Source organism: Mobula hypostoma, chromosome 2 (assembly GCF_963921235.1).
Source record: "Mobula hypostoma chromosome 2, sMobHyp1.1, whole genome shotgun sequence".
Classification (NCBI taxonomy): Eukaryota; Metazoa; Chordata; class Chondrichthyes; order Myliobatiformes; family Myliobatidae; genus Mobula; species Mobula hypostoma.
Window position 1 is genome coordinate 4,984,311 of NC_086098.1, and position 15,915 is coordinate 5,000,225.

General features: G+C 42.4%; 1 protein-coding gene across 9 annotated transcripts in view; it reads right to left on the reverse strand.

Annotated features, from left to right (window-relative positions):
• Positions 1 to 8,170: 8,170 nt before the first annotated feature.
• LOC134337824 (4-galactosyl-N-acetylglucosaminide 3-alpha-L-fucosyltransferase 9-like) overlaps positions 8,171 to 15,915 on the reverse strand; it is an 83,284-nt gene continuing 75,539 nt past the window's right edge. For all 9 annotated transcript variants that reach the window (XM_063033151.1, XM_063033141.1, XM_063033130.1 and 6 more), the window contains one exon: positions 8,171 to 14,222. In XM_063033151.1, coding sequence (XP_062889221.1) covers positions 13,138 to 14,214 — 1,077 coding nt within the window. In that variant the 5' untranslated portion in view covers positions 14,215 to 14,222 and the 3' untranslated portion in view covers positions 8,171 to 13,137. The remainder of the gene's footprint in view (positions 14,223 to 15,915) is intronic.

The window sequence follows — 15,915 nt, forward strand, 5'->3', positions numbered from 1 at the left end:
AGGGGAGGATGGTTGACATTACTGGTCAGGGATACTATTATAGCTACAGAAAGGGAGGGTAACATAGCAGGATCCTCTTTTGAGTCAGTATGGATGGAAGTCAGGAACAGGAAGGGAGCAGTTACTCTATTGGGGGTATTCTATAGGCCCCCTGGTAGCAGCAGAGATACAGAGGAGCAGATTGGGAGGCAGATTTTGGAAAGGTGCAAAAATAACAGGGTTGTTATCATGGGTGACTTTAACTTCCTTAATATTGATTGGCACCTGATTAGTTCCAAGGGTTTAGATGGGGCAAGTGTTTGTTAAGTGTGTCCAGGACGGATTCCTGTCACAGTATGTGGACAGGCCGACTGGGGGAATGCCATACTAGATCTAGTACTAGGTAATGAACCGGGTCAGGTCACAGATCTCTCAGTGGGTGAGCATCTGGGGGACAATGATCACTGCTCCCTGGCCTTTAGCATTATCATGGAAAAAGATAGAATCAGAGAGGACAGGAAAATTTTTAATTGGGGAAGGGCAAATTATGAGGCTATAAGGCTAGAACTTGCGGGTGTGAATTGGGATGCTGTTTTTGCAGGGAAATGGACTGTGGACAAGTGGTCGATGTTTAGAGATCTCTTGCAGGATGTTAGGGGTAAATTTGTCCCGGTGAGGAAGATAAAGAATGGTAGGGTGAAGGAACCATGGGTGACAAGTGAGATGGAAAATCTAGTCAGGTGGAAGAAGGCAGCATACATGAGGTTTAGGAAGCAAGGATCAGATGGGTCTATTGAGGAATATAGGGAAACAAGAAAGGAGCTTAAGAAGGGGCTGAGAAGAGCAAGAAGGGGGCATGAGAAGGCCTTGGCAAGTAGGGTAAAGGAAAACCCCAAGGCATTTTTCAATTATGTGAAGAAAAAAAGGATGACAGGAGTGAAGGTAGGACCGATTAGAGATAAAGGTGGGAAGATGTGCCTGGAGGCTGTGGAAGTGAGCGAGGTCCTCAATGAATACTTCTCTTCAGTATTCACCAATGAGAGGGAACTTGATGACGATGAGGACAATATGAGTGAAGTTGATGTTCTGGCGCATGTTGATATTAAGGGAGAGAAGGTGTTGGAGTTGTTAAAATACATTAGGACAGATAGGTCCCCGGGGTCTGACCGAATATTCCCCAGGCTGCTCCACGAGGCGAGGGAAGAGATTGCAGAGCCTCTGGCTACGATCTTTATGTCCTCGTTGTCCATGGGAATGGTACCAGAGGATTGGAGGGAGGCAAATGCTGTCCCCTTGTTCAAAAAAGGTAGTTGGGATAGTCCAGGTAATTATAGATCAGTGAATCTTATGTCTGTGGTGGGAAAGCTGTTGGAAAAGATTCTTAGAGATAGGATCTCTGGGCATTTAGAGAATCATGGTCTGATCAGGGACAGTCAGCATGGCTTTGTAAAGGGTAGATCGTGTCTAACAAGCCGAATAGAGTTCTTTGAGGAGGTGACCAGGCATATAGTGCAGTGGATGTGATCTATATGGATTTTAGTAAGGTTCCACATGGTAGACTTATTCAGAAAGTCAGAAGGCATGGGATCCAGGGAAGTTTGGCCAGGTGGATTCAGAATTGGCTTGCCTGCAGAAGGCAGAGGGTCGTAGTGGAGGAAGTACATTCAGATTGGAGGATTGTGACTAGTGGTGTCCCACAAGGATCTGTTCTGGAACCTCTACTTTTCGTGATTTTTATTAACGACCTGGATGTTGGGGTAGAAGGGTGGGTTGGCAAGTTTGCAGACGACACAAAGGTTGGTGGTGTTGTAGATAGTGTAGAGGATTGTCAAAGATTGCAGAGAGACATTGATAGGATGCAGAAGTGGGCTGAGAAGTGGCAGATGGAGTTCAACCCAGAGAAGTGTGAGATGGTACACTTTGGAAGGACAAACTCCAAGGCAGAGTACAAAGTAAATGGCAGGATACTTGGTAGTGTGGAGGAGCAGAGGGATCTGGGAGTACATGTCCACAGATCCCTGAAAGTTGCCTCACAGGTGGATAGGGTAGTTAAGAAAACTTAAGGGGTGTTAGCTTTCATAAGTCGAGGGATAGAGTTTAAGAGTCATGATGTAATGATGCAGCTCTATAAAACTCTGGTTAGGCCACACTTGGAGTACTGTATCCAGTTCTGGTCACCTCACTATAGGAAGGATGTGGAAGCATTGGCAAGGGTACAGAGGAGATTTACCAGGATGCTGCCTGGTTTAGAGAGTATCGATTATGATCAGAGATTTAGGGAGCTAGGGCTTTACTCTTTGGAGAGAAGGAGGATGAGAGGAGACATGATAGAGGTGTACAAGATAATAAGAGGAATAGATAGAGTGGATAGCCAGCGCCTCTTCCCCAGGGCACGGCACCACTGCTCAATACAAGAGGACATGGCTTTAAGGTAAGGGGTGGGAAGTTCAAGGGGGATATTAGAGGAAGGTTTTTCACTCAGAGAGTGGTTGGTGCGTGGAATGCACTGCCTGAGTCGGTGGTGGAGGCAGATACACTAGTGAAGTTTAAGAGACTACTGGACAGGTATATTGGGGAATTTAAGTTGGGGGCTTATATGTGAGGCAGGGTTTGAGGGTCGGCAGAACATTGTGGGCCGAAGGGACTGTACTGTGCTGTACTATCCTATGTTCTATGTTTTGTGACTTTCTAAATATCCAAATTCTCCTTCATTTAATTTAAAGATTTTACTGCAGACTCAGTTGTTCGATTCACCTGGCTACCAGTCCCAAAACAGTTTGGATAAGCTTTATTTGTCACATGTACATTGAAACATGGAGTGAAATGTGCCGTTTGCATCAATGGCCAACACTGTCCGAGGGTGTGCTGAGGGAAGCTTGCAAGGGTCGCCATGCTTCCAGCGCCAACATCACAGGCTCTTCCTACTTCCAACATGCATGAGAGTGCTTGCAATCTCATTGAAACTAATTCATCTGACTGTTCAAATCAAGCTGAAAGTGTTCATTTGCAAAATGTTGGAGGAACTCAGAGGGTTAGGCAGTTGACGTTTCAGGCCAATACCCTTCATCAGAACTGGGAAGGATGGAGGAAGAAGCCAGAAAAAGGAGGTGAATGAGGGGGATTTTATTCCCCTCCATAGCTGCTGCCTGACCTGCTGATTTCCTCCAGCATTTTGTGTGTGTCCCCACCTGTCAATCGCCTTTCTCACCTGGATCTACCTATCGCTGCCAGGCAGATCTACCTACTGGTTGCCAGATCTACCTATCGCCGCCAGATCTACCTATCGCTGCCAGCCAGATCTATCTATCGCCGCCAGCCAGATCTACCTACCGGCCGCCAGATCTACCTACCGGCTGCCAGATCTACCTACTGGCTGCCAGATCTACCTATCGCCACCAGCCAGATCTACCTATCGCCGCCAGATCTTGCTCCACCTCTCCATCTCCCTTTCATCTCTCAGTCCAGATGCAGGGTCTCAACCTGAAACAGCGAATGTCCATTTTCCTCCACAGATGCTGCCTGACCTTCTGAGGTCCTCCAGCATTTTGTGTTTGTTACTCATAATTTTCAGCATCTGCAGAATCTCTTGTGCAACTTAAAATGTACATTTATGGCTCCAAGAAAAATCTAATTGGCACCTGTAGTACCAGAATATTCATTTCAGCATAACATTGATAGTTCCTATGTAATCTGCATATTGTTCTTCATTACCTTAACACATATGTTTTTATATGAAGTGATTATTAAGGTCTAAGGAATTCACAAGGAGATCAAAAGCACAATTTCCCAATTTATAGAATTTATAGAAGCCACACTCAGGTTGGAGGAACAACACCTTATATTCCGTCTGGGTAGCCTCCAACCTGATGGCATGAACATCGATTTCTCAAACTTCCGCTAATGCCTCACCTCCCCCTCGTACCTCATCTGTTATGTATGTATGTATGTATTTATTTATATATATATATATATATATATACACACCCATTCTTTTTCTGTCTCTCCTTTTTCTCCCTCTGTCCCTCTCACTATATCCCTTGACCTTCCTCTGGCTTCCCCCCTCCCCCTTTTCTTTCTCCCTGGGCCTCCTGTCCCATGATCCTCTCATATCCCTTTTGCCAATCACCTGTCCAGCTCTTGGCTCCATCCCTCCCTCTCCTGTCTTCTCCTATCATTTTGGATGTCCCCCTTCCCCTCCCACTTCCAAATGTCTTGCTAGCTCTTCTTTCAGTTAGTCCTGACGAAGGGTCTCGGCCCGAAACATCGACTCTACCCCTTTCCAGAGATGCTGCCTGGCCTGCTGCGTTCACCAGCAACTTTGATGTGTGTTGCTCCCAATTTATAGTCTCAATTAATTTCCCACCTTTCTGTGCCCACATCAAACGTTGCAGCTTTGGTGAATGTTTAGACAGCCATCTGCGGTAATGAAGGCCACAGAGTTACCATCCTCTGACTGAAGAAATTCCTTGTTGTCTCTGTTCCAAAGGGGTATTCTTTAATGCTGAGGTTGTGCCGTCTGCTCCTGGACTCCTCTCCATGTTCACTCGGTCTAGGCCAGGAATTCCCAAACTTGTTTATGCTGAGGACCCTAGCTATTAACTGAAGGGTTCATGGACTCCAAGCTGGGAGTCTAGGCCTTTCAATAACTCCCGCTCCATTCTTCTAAACTCCAACAAGTACAGTAGGAATTTTGAAGGAATTTATAATATGGAGAAACAGTCCAAGTAAAAAATGACAAGAATGCAGAGAAACACATCTTATTTATTTTAATATGTTTGTTCTGTTATGTACAAAATTATGGTCAGTTTTTTTTATCATTTTCAGGTTGGTATTAGAAATGGCAGTACTCTAAAGCACATTTGACAAAATATGGTGAAATATCCAACAAATGAGTCAACTCACAAAGTTACTCAGGACAAGTCATCACCTTGAGCACGGTTATTACAATATAGTTTTATGGCAATGTCTACTTCTAGCTGGTGTGAATGGTCTGTAGTTCATTATTGTCCAGGGTTTAGTGTTAAGAGCTGAAACATGCAACACCACAGAGAGACATATCAATAAAAGTTTGCTTGTACAAGCAGAAAGGTGAAAACCTTCTATTGAAGATGGTTTTGTAAAATATTAAATTTTTTCTCTTTCAATTTTGTATTTGTCATTTATTACTGCTGTTTTTCCCTATTTAAATTTGAATATAAAATTTCAAACTATTTTAGTTGTTTTTAAAAGAATGACTTGTATTAACTGAAAATATCCATGTGAAATTATAACAGCCAGAGAGTTCAGTGACAGAACAAGGATAGCGTTCAAATTCTTATCATTTAAGACAAATAAGCAAAAAATACACTAATGTTCCTTTCTACAATACAATAATTCTAAATTAAGAACTATTTCTGTGTGGCATTTGTAACCAGTTAGGTGTAAATAAATACTCAGTGGCCACTTTATTGTCCACCTGTACAACTACTCATAAATATAAATATCTAATTAGCCAATCATGTGGCAGCAACTCAATGCGTAAAAGCATGTAGACATGATCAAGAGGTTCAGTTGTTGTTCAGACCAAACATCAGAATGGGGAAGAAATGAGATCTGACTGACTTTGACCATGGAATAATTGCTGGTGCCAGATGGGGTGGTTTGTATATCTCAGAAACTGCTGATCTCCAGGGATTTTCACACAAAACAGTCTCTACAGTAGGGATTCCCAACCTGGAGTCCACAGACCTCTCGGTTAATAGTAAGAGTCCATGGCAGTAAAAAGGTTGGGAACCCCTGCTCCAGAGTTTACTGAGAATGGTGCATAAAGCAAAAAAAAAAATCCAATAAGATGCAGTTCTGTGAGTGAAAATGCCTTGTTAATGAGAGAGATCAGGGGGGAATGGCCAGACTGGTTCAAGCTAACAGGAAGGTGACAGTAACTCTGAATGCACAACAAATTGAGCCTTGAAGTGGTTGGGCTACAGCAGCAGAAGACCATGACTCAGTGGTCACTTTGTTAAGTACAGGAGGTAACTAATATAGTAGCCATTGAGTGTACTTCTAATTATTCCTTTGAAATTTTTTCTCAGAAACTTGGTTCAGAATGCATTATCACCTCCACCCAGTAACCCTGTGCAAAGTCTAAAGCAGACTCCATAGTTTTGCTGTCTACAGGAGGAGGCGTAAATAGAAGCCATATTAATTATAGATTTATGATATTAGCTGCTTAGTGCAAATGTAATTGCAATTGGTAAACTAATAAGCAAACTACATCATGCTAGAAACAGTAATTTTATCAACATACATATAATATCTTTTTCAACACATTTTTTACAAAATTTAAATTATTTATATATATTAGTCACATTGAAGAACTTTTGTCCTCATCCAGATCCTTCAAAGACAGTAAATTCCATTGTGCTGTTATCAGACCTTTCACAATTACAAAATTTCAAACTGCTGATTATTTCAGTATATAGAAACGTGGTGCATAAAATTTTTATGAGGTGAAAAAAATAGATCTATTGCTAAAAGTACAAAATGTGTGAAACTGACAACAGAAATGTCAAAGAGGTAAAAAACTGTCTCTCTAAGATTTCTTGCTCCGTGGATGCTGTTGGCATGATAATGAATCAAAAACAATTCCTGTTAGCCAAAAAATGCCCACAGAATGCACTAATCATGGAATATATTCAGATAATGATTTCAAAGGAAGAGATAAACACATTAAGCTTAGTCAACATCACTCCATTGTTAAATTTTTTGACAAACTTCTATAGATGCCCAGTGGAGTTAACTGGTTGCATCATGGCCTGGTATGAAGATGCCAATGCCCAGGCCTGGACAAAATGGTGGATACAGCCAGGTCCATCAGAGGGAATACCCTCCCCACTACTGAGCACATCTAACCGAGTGCTGGCATCCGTCATCAAGGGCCTCCACCATTCAGGCCATGCTCTTTTCTCTTTTCCTGCCATCAGGAAGGAGGTACAGGAGCCTCAGTTTCCATGCCACCAGTTTCAGGAATAGTTATTAGCCTTCAACCATCAGGCTCCTGAACTAGGATGGATACATAGCTTCATTCACCTCAATGCTAAATTAACTGCACGGCCTATAGACTCACTTTCAAGGACTCTTCTTTTTATTTGCTGTTTATCTTTGCACATCGGTTGTTTGTCAATCTTTGTTTCTATATGTGTTTTTGTAAAATCCTGTTGTGCTCCTTTCATTGTAAATGCCTGCAAGTAAATGAATCTCAAGGTAGTATATACGGTAACATTTACAGTACTGTGCAAATGTATTGGGGACATATATACAGATAGGGTGTCTAAGATTTTGTACAGTACTGTAGTGATTTTATGTATTACACTGTACTGCTACCACAAATAAAAAAACGAATTTCATAATCGATGTAATTGATGATAAATCTGATTCTGATATGAGTCTCTATTGTGGACTGAGGGGTCAGGGAGAAGGTAATCATGTTTGGTAAAAGGGGAAGGCTTTGCTCTTTGCTCTGACTGCTCTGTCGTTTTACATATCTTGTGTTCGTTTGGTACCTGCTTAAGGAAGGTCTTTAAAGTTCTAATTGTAACTCAGGTACAGAATCAGATTTATTTACCGCAGGTACAGTTCTGTGCAAAATTCTTAGACACAAATAGATAGTAAGATTGCCTAAGACCTTTGCACAGTACTACAGTAATTTTATGTTTTGCACTGTACTGCTGTCATGAAAAAAAATCAAATTTCATGACATACATCAGCAATAAACCTGATTCTGATATGGGTCTCTATTGTGGATTGAGAGTGGGAAGGGGGTATGGAGAGGAGAATTATGGTTGGGAAAAGTGGAAGGGAGAGGGCAGGGAGTGGGAAGCACCAGAGAGACATTCTGTAATACTCAATAAACTAATTGTTTGGAATCAAATGGCCTTGCCTGGTGTCTCATGGCTGGCTGTGCCCGCACCACCTCCTGCCCCTGGCACCCCTTCTCTGCCACCTGTCCCACACCCCTCCCATGGCACTCCAGCCTCACCATTCCCAATATTCTTTGCTCCTGTCTGATTTGCCAACTCACTCTCTGCTCCATGTTGACAAATACGAGGGTGATTGATAAGTTCGTGGCCTAAGGTAGAAGGAAATGAGTTATTAACTTCAAACTTTCTGCACAATTACGCAAAGAGTTGAACTGCATGTGCATGTAACAAGAGCTGTATAACTCATCTCCTTCTACCTTAGGCCACAAACTTATCAGTCACCCCTCGTAGAGTTCTGTGCAAAAGTCCTAGGTACCCTAGCTATATATGTGTGCATAAGATGAAAGGAGCTAAAAACAAGCAGCTCGTAGGATGGGGGAAGAGGCAGAACGAGCTTCTTGTTGGATTTGGAGTAGGCGAGAGGAGGGGAGCTGGAAGCCAGGAGCAGATGGGCAGTGATTTGGCCACCACTGCCGGCCCACCAACTGGAGAGTGTCATGGTTAAGGGTTGAAACACTCGGTGAAGGTTGGGAACCATCTGCTGACATCTGCTCCTGGCTGAAGGCTACGGTTACCTCATAAGGTAACTGAAGAATGCATCGTAACAGGTGTATGTAATAAGTTGCACAGTACCGTATTACTTTGATAATGAATTTACTTTGAAGTTTCTCACTGAAAGTACAAAAGAGAGCTGAAAAGTGATATGTGATTAACCATTGACTGAGATGGAGGCCAAATGAGTAGAAGTGTATGATAGTTTCACTGATCACTTTATCCAGCGGACCAAGTGCAATTCAACATTAGTTTTTAACAGGATATAACACTTTGAACTGAAATAGTACTTCAAATGTATAGATCATGTTGTAGTGGTTGTGCGATCACTCCAGTTGAGTATGATGTTCTCCTAAGGGGTTGTCTATTGCTCGGTACTCAGGCTAATCCGAGAGACGTATATTCTGGTGCAGTGTTAATTACTGCCCGTTACTTTGCTGGCATTTGGGCCAGTAATGAAGGTCTCCATCTCTGTCTGTCCTTGACCATCTTGGTTTTGACGGTGTTCAGGGCCTCCTCACTGTTTTCAATGCTGTCAGACATACAAGCCCCAGGAATAAGAGCATGCAGATGTGAAAGGATTCTTCACTGCTGTTTCCATAAAAGTTTTGTTTGACCAGTCAGGATTGTTGGCCCTGAGTGCACCACTTGCACCGACAGCTCATTTCACACTCTCATGACCCTCTGAGTGAAGAAGTTTCCCCTCAGGTTCCCCTTAAACTTCTCACCTTTCACTATTAACCCAGGACCTCTGCTTATACTCTCACCCAGCCTCAGTGTAAAAAGTCTGCTTGCATTAACTCTATCTATACCCTTCATAATGTTGTATATCTCTATCAAAGCTCCTCTCAATCTTCTACTGTCTAAGGAATACAGTCCTACCCTATTCAATCTTCCCTTACAACTCAGGCCCTCCAAACCCAGTAACATCCGTGTAGATTTTCTCTGCACTCTTTCAACCTTGTTTTCATCTTTTCTGTAGGTAGGTGATGAAGACTGCATCAGTACTCTAAATTAGGCCTCACCAACATCTTATACAACTTCAACATAACATCCCAACTCCTGTACTCAGTACATTGATTTATGAAGGCCAATGTGCCGAAAGCTTTCTTTACAAACCTATCTACCACTTTCAATGAATTATGGACCTGTATTCCCAGATCACTTTGTTCTACCACACTCCTCAGTGCCCTACCGTTCACCAAGTAAGTCGTACCCTGGTTGGTCCTACCAATGAGCAAAACCTCGCACTTGTCTGCATTAAGTTCCATCTGGTCCAGATCCCACTGCAAGCAACGATAGCCTTTCTGGCTGACCACTACAGCCCCAGTCTTGATGTCATCTGCACATTTGCTGATCCAGTTAACCTTATCATCTTCCAGACCATTGATATAGATGACAAACAACAAAGGACCCAGCATCGATCACTGCGGCACACCACTAGTCCCAGGACTCCACTCAGAGAGGCAACCATTACTACCACTGTCTGGCTTCTCTCATACAGCCAATTTCTAATCCAATTCTCTACCGTAGCTTGAATGCCAGGTGACTGAAACTTCTGGACTAACCTCTCATGCGGGACCTTGTCAAATGCCTTGCTGAAGTCTTTTGGTTGTTCAGTCTCTTGCTTTGCAGCTGCAGCTTGTTCCCTGAGACACAGCGAAAGGTCGTTCTCATGTCGCTCAGCTCCCTCTTGAACAGATTTCCTCCAGATGTATCTGTTGAGTGCAATGTCTTCCTAGTTTTTTGACATACACAAGGCATATACTGAGTCAAATAGTTGATGATATGGAGGATTAGTGATCGAGGTAAAGATGCAATCAATAGGCAGATGGATGATTGAAAAATGGACGGAAGAGTGAGATTGATCTTGGAGCAGGTTAAGAGGTTGGAACAACACTGGGGGCCAAAGGGCCAGTACTGTACTGTACTGTACTCTTCCAACAGTTTTTAGCTGATTTCAAGGCAGGTGTTGAAATTCCAGAAGATCAATAGGATGATATTCTTAGTTACTCCTGAGCTGTGGTAGCCTGGAGAGACACACAGCATGACAGAATATGGTATTTATGGTATCTACAGTGAAAGAAGTACACGGCCCGGAAAGAGTCCAATTGTCTCAATGCCAATGACGTTAACTCCCAGTGCAAGTAACAGGTGTCCTGGGAGTTACAGGAGATAGCATGGACAATTTTAAAAGGCAATATGAAACCTCTGGATGAGAGTTGAATTCTGTTAGCGTGCTAACTACAAAGGACCTGTGGAAATGAGTTGCAGTGTGTAAAGTGCTTTAGACAGAGCCACACACATCCCTGGAGTCCCTAGAGGACTGTGAATTGAAGTTCTGTTTCTTTTGAACCTTGCCACAAATAAACCAAAAAGCTTAAAATGTTTTTTTTTATTGGCATCTACTGACTGCAGTGGCAGGTTTCTTTCAATAATGTCTGTGATAGAAAAATGGAGGCTATGTGGGAGGGAAGGGTGAGATTGATCTTACAGTAGGTTAAAAGGTTGGCACAACATAATGGGCCGACGGGCCTGCCTATACTGTTCAATCCTCTATGTTCTTACCATTTAATATGTTCCTCTTATGTAAGCAACATAGCCCGATCTGCATATGTAAGAAGTTTGGAATAAGCATCTCAGATGTCGACAAATTAAGTCTGTATTTGGCCAAAAGAGAAAAGAAGTAGGTTCTCAATCCATTCCAAATGCTTTCATTCCATCAGTTTCCATCAAAAGGAACTACCCAAAACTGGTACCATTGTATTTGTGTTGGTTTCTTGCCAAACTATTTGGAGTCCAACATGTCCATGAAGAATGGTTGTTATTTCACTCATTTCCACTGGCCATTGAGTTGTCAGAGAATAACGTGGCTGTTTGAGGCTACACAGACTGTTTCCCAGGGGTGTTCGGCATCAATAAAATCATCACAATAACTTAATAACAAAAAGAAACTTACTGTAGATGCTCTTCATTGATTTTTGAAGTCAGTGCTACTTCTCTTCCAGTATTGTCATCCTTGAAGACATAGTTCTTCATTCACCAACAGAATTTCCATCTGAGTCTTTGCTTGTTCACTCCCCATGGATTTTGTTTTCCTTCTCATCTCCAGATTTTACAGCAATTGTCTCTTTTCTTAGGGAATGTTTCCACTCTGGCACATCTCATATAGATTTCACCCTTCCCAATCTGGATCTACGCTGGATCATAGGTACGCACATAATCACTTCATCCTGAATCTAATCTTAATGCCATACCAAATCATATGCGCACCCATGATCCCCCTCTGCAGTTACACTACATCTCTCCCCCCCGTCAGCTGTTCTTGACTTCAGTTCCACTTAATTGCTTCTGCATTGATGCTGCAACCATTTTCTCAGATGTCAAATATCACAAACTTTAACAGCTTTTGATTTCAAATACCTTTTCAGATCTCTTCCCCTGTTCACTTTCCTCTGACTCCATCTCTCCCGCTACCCCACCACCCATCTCGGTCTATAATTCACACTGAGGTTCATTATCTCTCAGACTGACAGACTGAGCATGCCCACAACAGCCCAGCATTTCACAACTTTTATGTTCCTTTGTCCCACAGGCCAGCTTTTCACAACTTTATGTTTATGGAACCATAGAAAAGCACAGCCCAGAAACAGCCCTTCAGCCCATCCTAGTGCATGCCAAACCATTTAAACTGCCTACTCCCATCGTAAACACAAAATACTCTGCAGATGCTGGGGTCAAAACAATACTCACACCTGATGAAGGGTTCCGGCTCGAAATGTTGACTGATCATTTCTGCGGATGCTGCCCGACCTGCTGAGTTCCTCTAGCGTAGTGTGAGTGTTGCCTACTCCCATCGACCTGCATCGGGACCCTAGCCCTCCATACCCCTACCATCCCTGTACCTATTGAAACTTTGCTGAAGCATTAAAATTGAGCCTGTATGCGCTACTTGTGCTGACAGCTCGTTCCACATTCTCACCACCCTCTGAGTGAATACATTTCCCCTCATGTTCCCCTTAAACATTTTACCTTTCACCCTTAACCCATGACCTTTAGTTCTAGCTTCATCCAACCTCAGCGGAAAACCCCCAGTAATTAACCCTATCTATACCCCTCATAATTTTGTATACCTCCATCAATTCCTCCTTCGTCCCAAGGCTCAGCATTTCACGGCTTCTTTGCTCATACTTTTACTCCCTAGCTTTTTTTTTTCATTTCTCTCCTGGTTAGCCAATGATTGAAATACCTCTATAACTTATCCCTATGCCAAGCCCGTCAAAGTTTTTTACTAATTCCGTAGATCTTTCCTCCCATTCTCTCTGAAACTTATAATTAATGTGTTTTCCCTCTTCCACAGTTCTGATCAAGGGGTTGAGCCCAAAACATTAACTCTTGTTTCTCTTTCCACAGACCTGCTGAGCATTTCTGATGCTTTCTATTTCTACGTCTCCACTGGAGGTCAGTGTACATTGAGAATTTAACCATTAGCAATCCATCGCTCTGCGTTGAATTCTTGTGTAATGGAATAAAAACAATTCTTTAGTCAAATTAGAGAATTAATCCAAAAATATGTTCTTTTGAGATAAAAGCCAATTGAATATAATAGATGCTGCTGATGATTGACATTATTTACATATTTTCGAGTTCAATCCCAAAACCATTTCTCCAAACTGGAGAGGCTTTTATATTCTTTATGTTGCTGAATATGTTCACAGACAGAACAGGCATGCTCATCCCAGAAGCGAGTCATCCTCACTGTATAATATTTTCTCCATTTGAAATAGTTCATGTATAAATCTTTGTTGCCATCCAGCATGTGAAGGTATTCGGCCAGCTCTTTTGGTGACAGGAAGTCATCCACATGAATGAAGGAATCGGCTGGAATATAATTTTCATAGTTTTCCCTGGGTGGGCCCAGGACCACAGGGACGCTCCCTGCAAGAAGAGCATTGTAGAGTTTTTCAGTGATGTAATCTTCATGTATCGAGTTTTCAAAGGAAAGGTAGAACTTGCATTTGGATATTGTTGGGATAAAATCAATATTGCTCAGATATTCTCCAAAAGCTTGACCGTATGTGTTGATTTCAACATACTTGTAGAGTTCATTGTAATACCTGACTCTGGCATGTTCAGAGTTCCAGTTGCTAACAATCCAACATACTAGACTGTTTTTACCTGGCAATTCAAAGGCCAGCGGAACTTTATTAATTGATAGTGATCCATAAGGCACAGGGATATCTGAGTCCCTTCGATAGGTCAATGTCAGATTGAAGAGTCGGTCAAGCTCAGTCTTCTTTGGAGTGTGAGTAGGTGACTCCAGATTCATCCAAACCCACTTCTGGAATATTGGCCGAGGCTGTGTGGGCAGGTTGGACAAATCTGCATTGATGTCCCGGTGATGGATAAGGACAGCGTGGGATTTGTTATACAGGTTCTTATCCACCGTCAAGCGACAGTCACGGATGTTGAACTCTGATTCGCAAGAATTGAGCTCAAATGTCTGACCGAAGGGCCACAGCCAAATGAGCACAATAGTTGCATTGTCCTCTTGTTGTGAAGCAAAGATATTTTTCATGCGTAGAACAGAGGTGGCAGATTCCATGGGAGCATATATCCAGCTGTTAGATGGTTTAACATAGAGTAACAACAAAGTTACCAGGCAGCCCAAAATGATGATGGAAATTAACAAGGTATGTAAAATTCCTTTATGAGTTGACATCATAATGTGTCCTATAAAAGGAAAGAACAAGGACCATTAGGATCCTAGGAACATAGTTTCTCAAATGCTAAAAATGCAACAAGTTTAAGATCAAGATCAAAGTGCCAGATAAGAATGCCAACAATCCTGAAAGAAGACCATAAGATCATACAACCATAACCATAAGAGCTGAATTAGGCCATTCAGCCCATCAAGTCTGCTGCGCTATTTCACCATGTCTGATCTCAGATTCCCTTCAATCCCATATACATGCTCTCTCACCATCTCCCTTGATGCCCTGACCAGTCTGGAATCTATCAACTTCCACTTTGAATATACCCAATGGACTTGACCTCCACTGCAATCCACAGATTCACCACTCCTTGGCTAAAAAAAATTCCTCCTTACTTGGGTTCTAAAAGGTCGCCCCTCAATTTTGAGGCTGTGCCCTCTAGTTCTAGGTACCCCCATCATAGGAAACATCCTCTCCACATCCACCTTATCTAGTCCTCAACATTCTGTAGGTTTCAATGAAATCCTCATGCATTCTTCTAAATTCCAGTGAGTACAGGCTCAAAGCTGCCAAATGCTTCTTATATGTTAACCCCATAAGACCATAAGGTCTAGGAGCAAAATTAGGCCATTTACCTCATTGAATATGCTTGGCCATTACATCATGGCTGATCCGTTTTCCTTTCAGCCCCAACCTCCTGCCTTCTCCCCACATTCCTTCATGCCCTGACTAATCAAGAATCAACCTTTGCCTTAAAGATACCCAAAGACCTGGCCTCCACAGCTACCTGTGGCAACGAATTCCACAGATTCACCGTCCTCTGTCTCCTCATCTCCATTTTAAATAGATGCCCCTCTATTCTGAGGCTGTGCCCTTAGTCCTCGACTCCTCCATCATAGGAAAAATCCTAGAAAGGAATGTTGAAAGAATATCATTTTCTCACACAGCCTGAACTTACTGCTGAGCTTCTTATAAAACAAACTTGAATTGGAATTGGCATTTGTTTATTATTGTCATGCACTGAGATACAGAGAAAAGCTTGTCCTACATACTGTTCATAGAGGTCAAATCACTACACAGCACAATGTAGAACAATGTAAAACAGTAGCAGAATGCAGATTAAAGTGCAACAGCTGCAGAATAGCCGTTCAGGCAGACAGTGTGGTGCATGATCATAACTAGGTAGATTTTGAGGTCAAGAACTCATCTTATTTAATTTTTTTTTTGCTAATTCTCGGGGTTGCATTTGGTGGCGTATATATATTTTGATAATGAATTTACTTTGAACTTTGAAAATGGATCTCAAGTTAGTATAGAGTAACACACACTCTGGTCAATTTATCAGCCAATCACGTGGCAGCAACTCAATGCATAAAAGCATGCAAACATGGTCAAGAGGTTCAGTTGTTGTTCAGACCAAACATCAGAATGCGGAAGATCTAAGTGACTTTGACCGTGGAATGATTGTTGGATCCAGAGAGGGTGGTTTGAGTATCTCAGAAACTGTAGAACTCCTGGGACTTTCACACACCACAGTCTCTAGAGTTTAAAGATTATGGTACCAGAAACAAACAAAAAAAGCGAGTGAGCAGCAGTTCTGTGGGCAAAAACACCTCGTTAATGAGAGAGGTCAGAGGAGAATGGCCAGACTGGATGGTGACAGTAACTCAGATAACCACACATTTCAACAGTGGTGAGCAGGAGAACTTTTC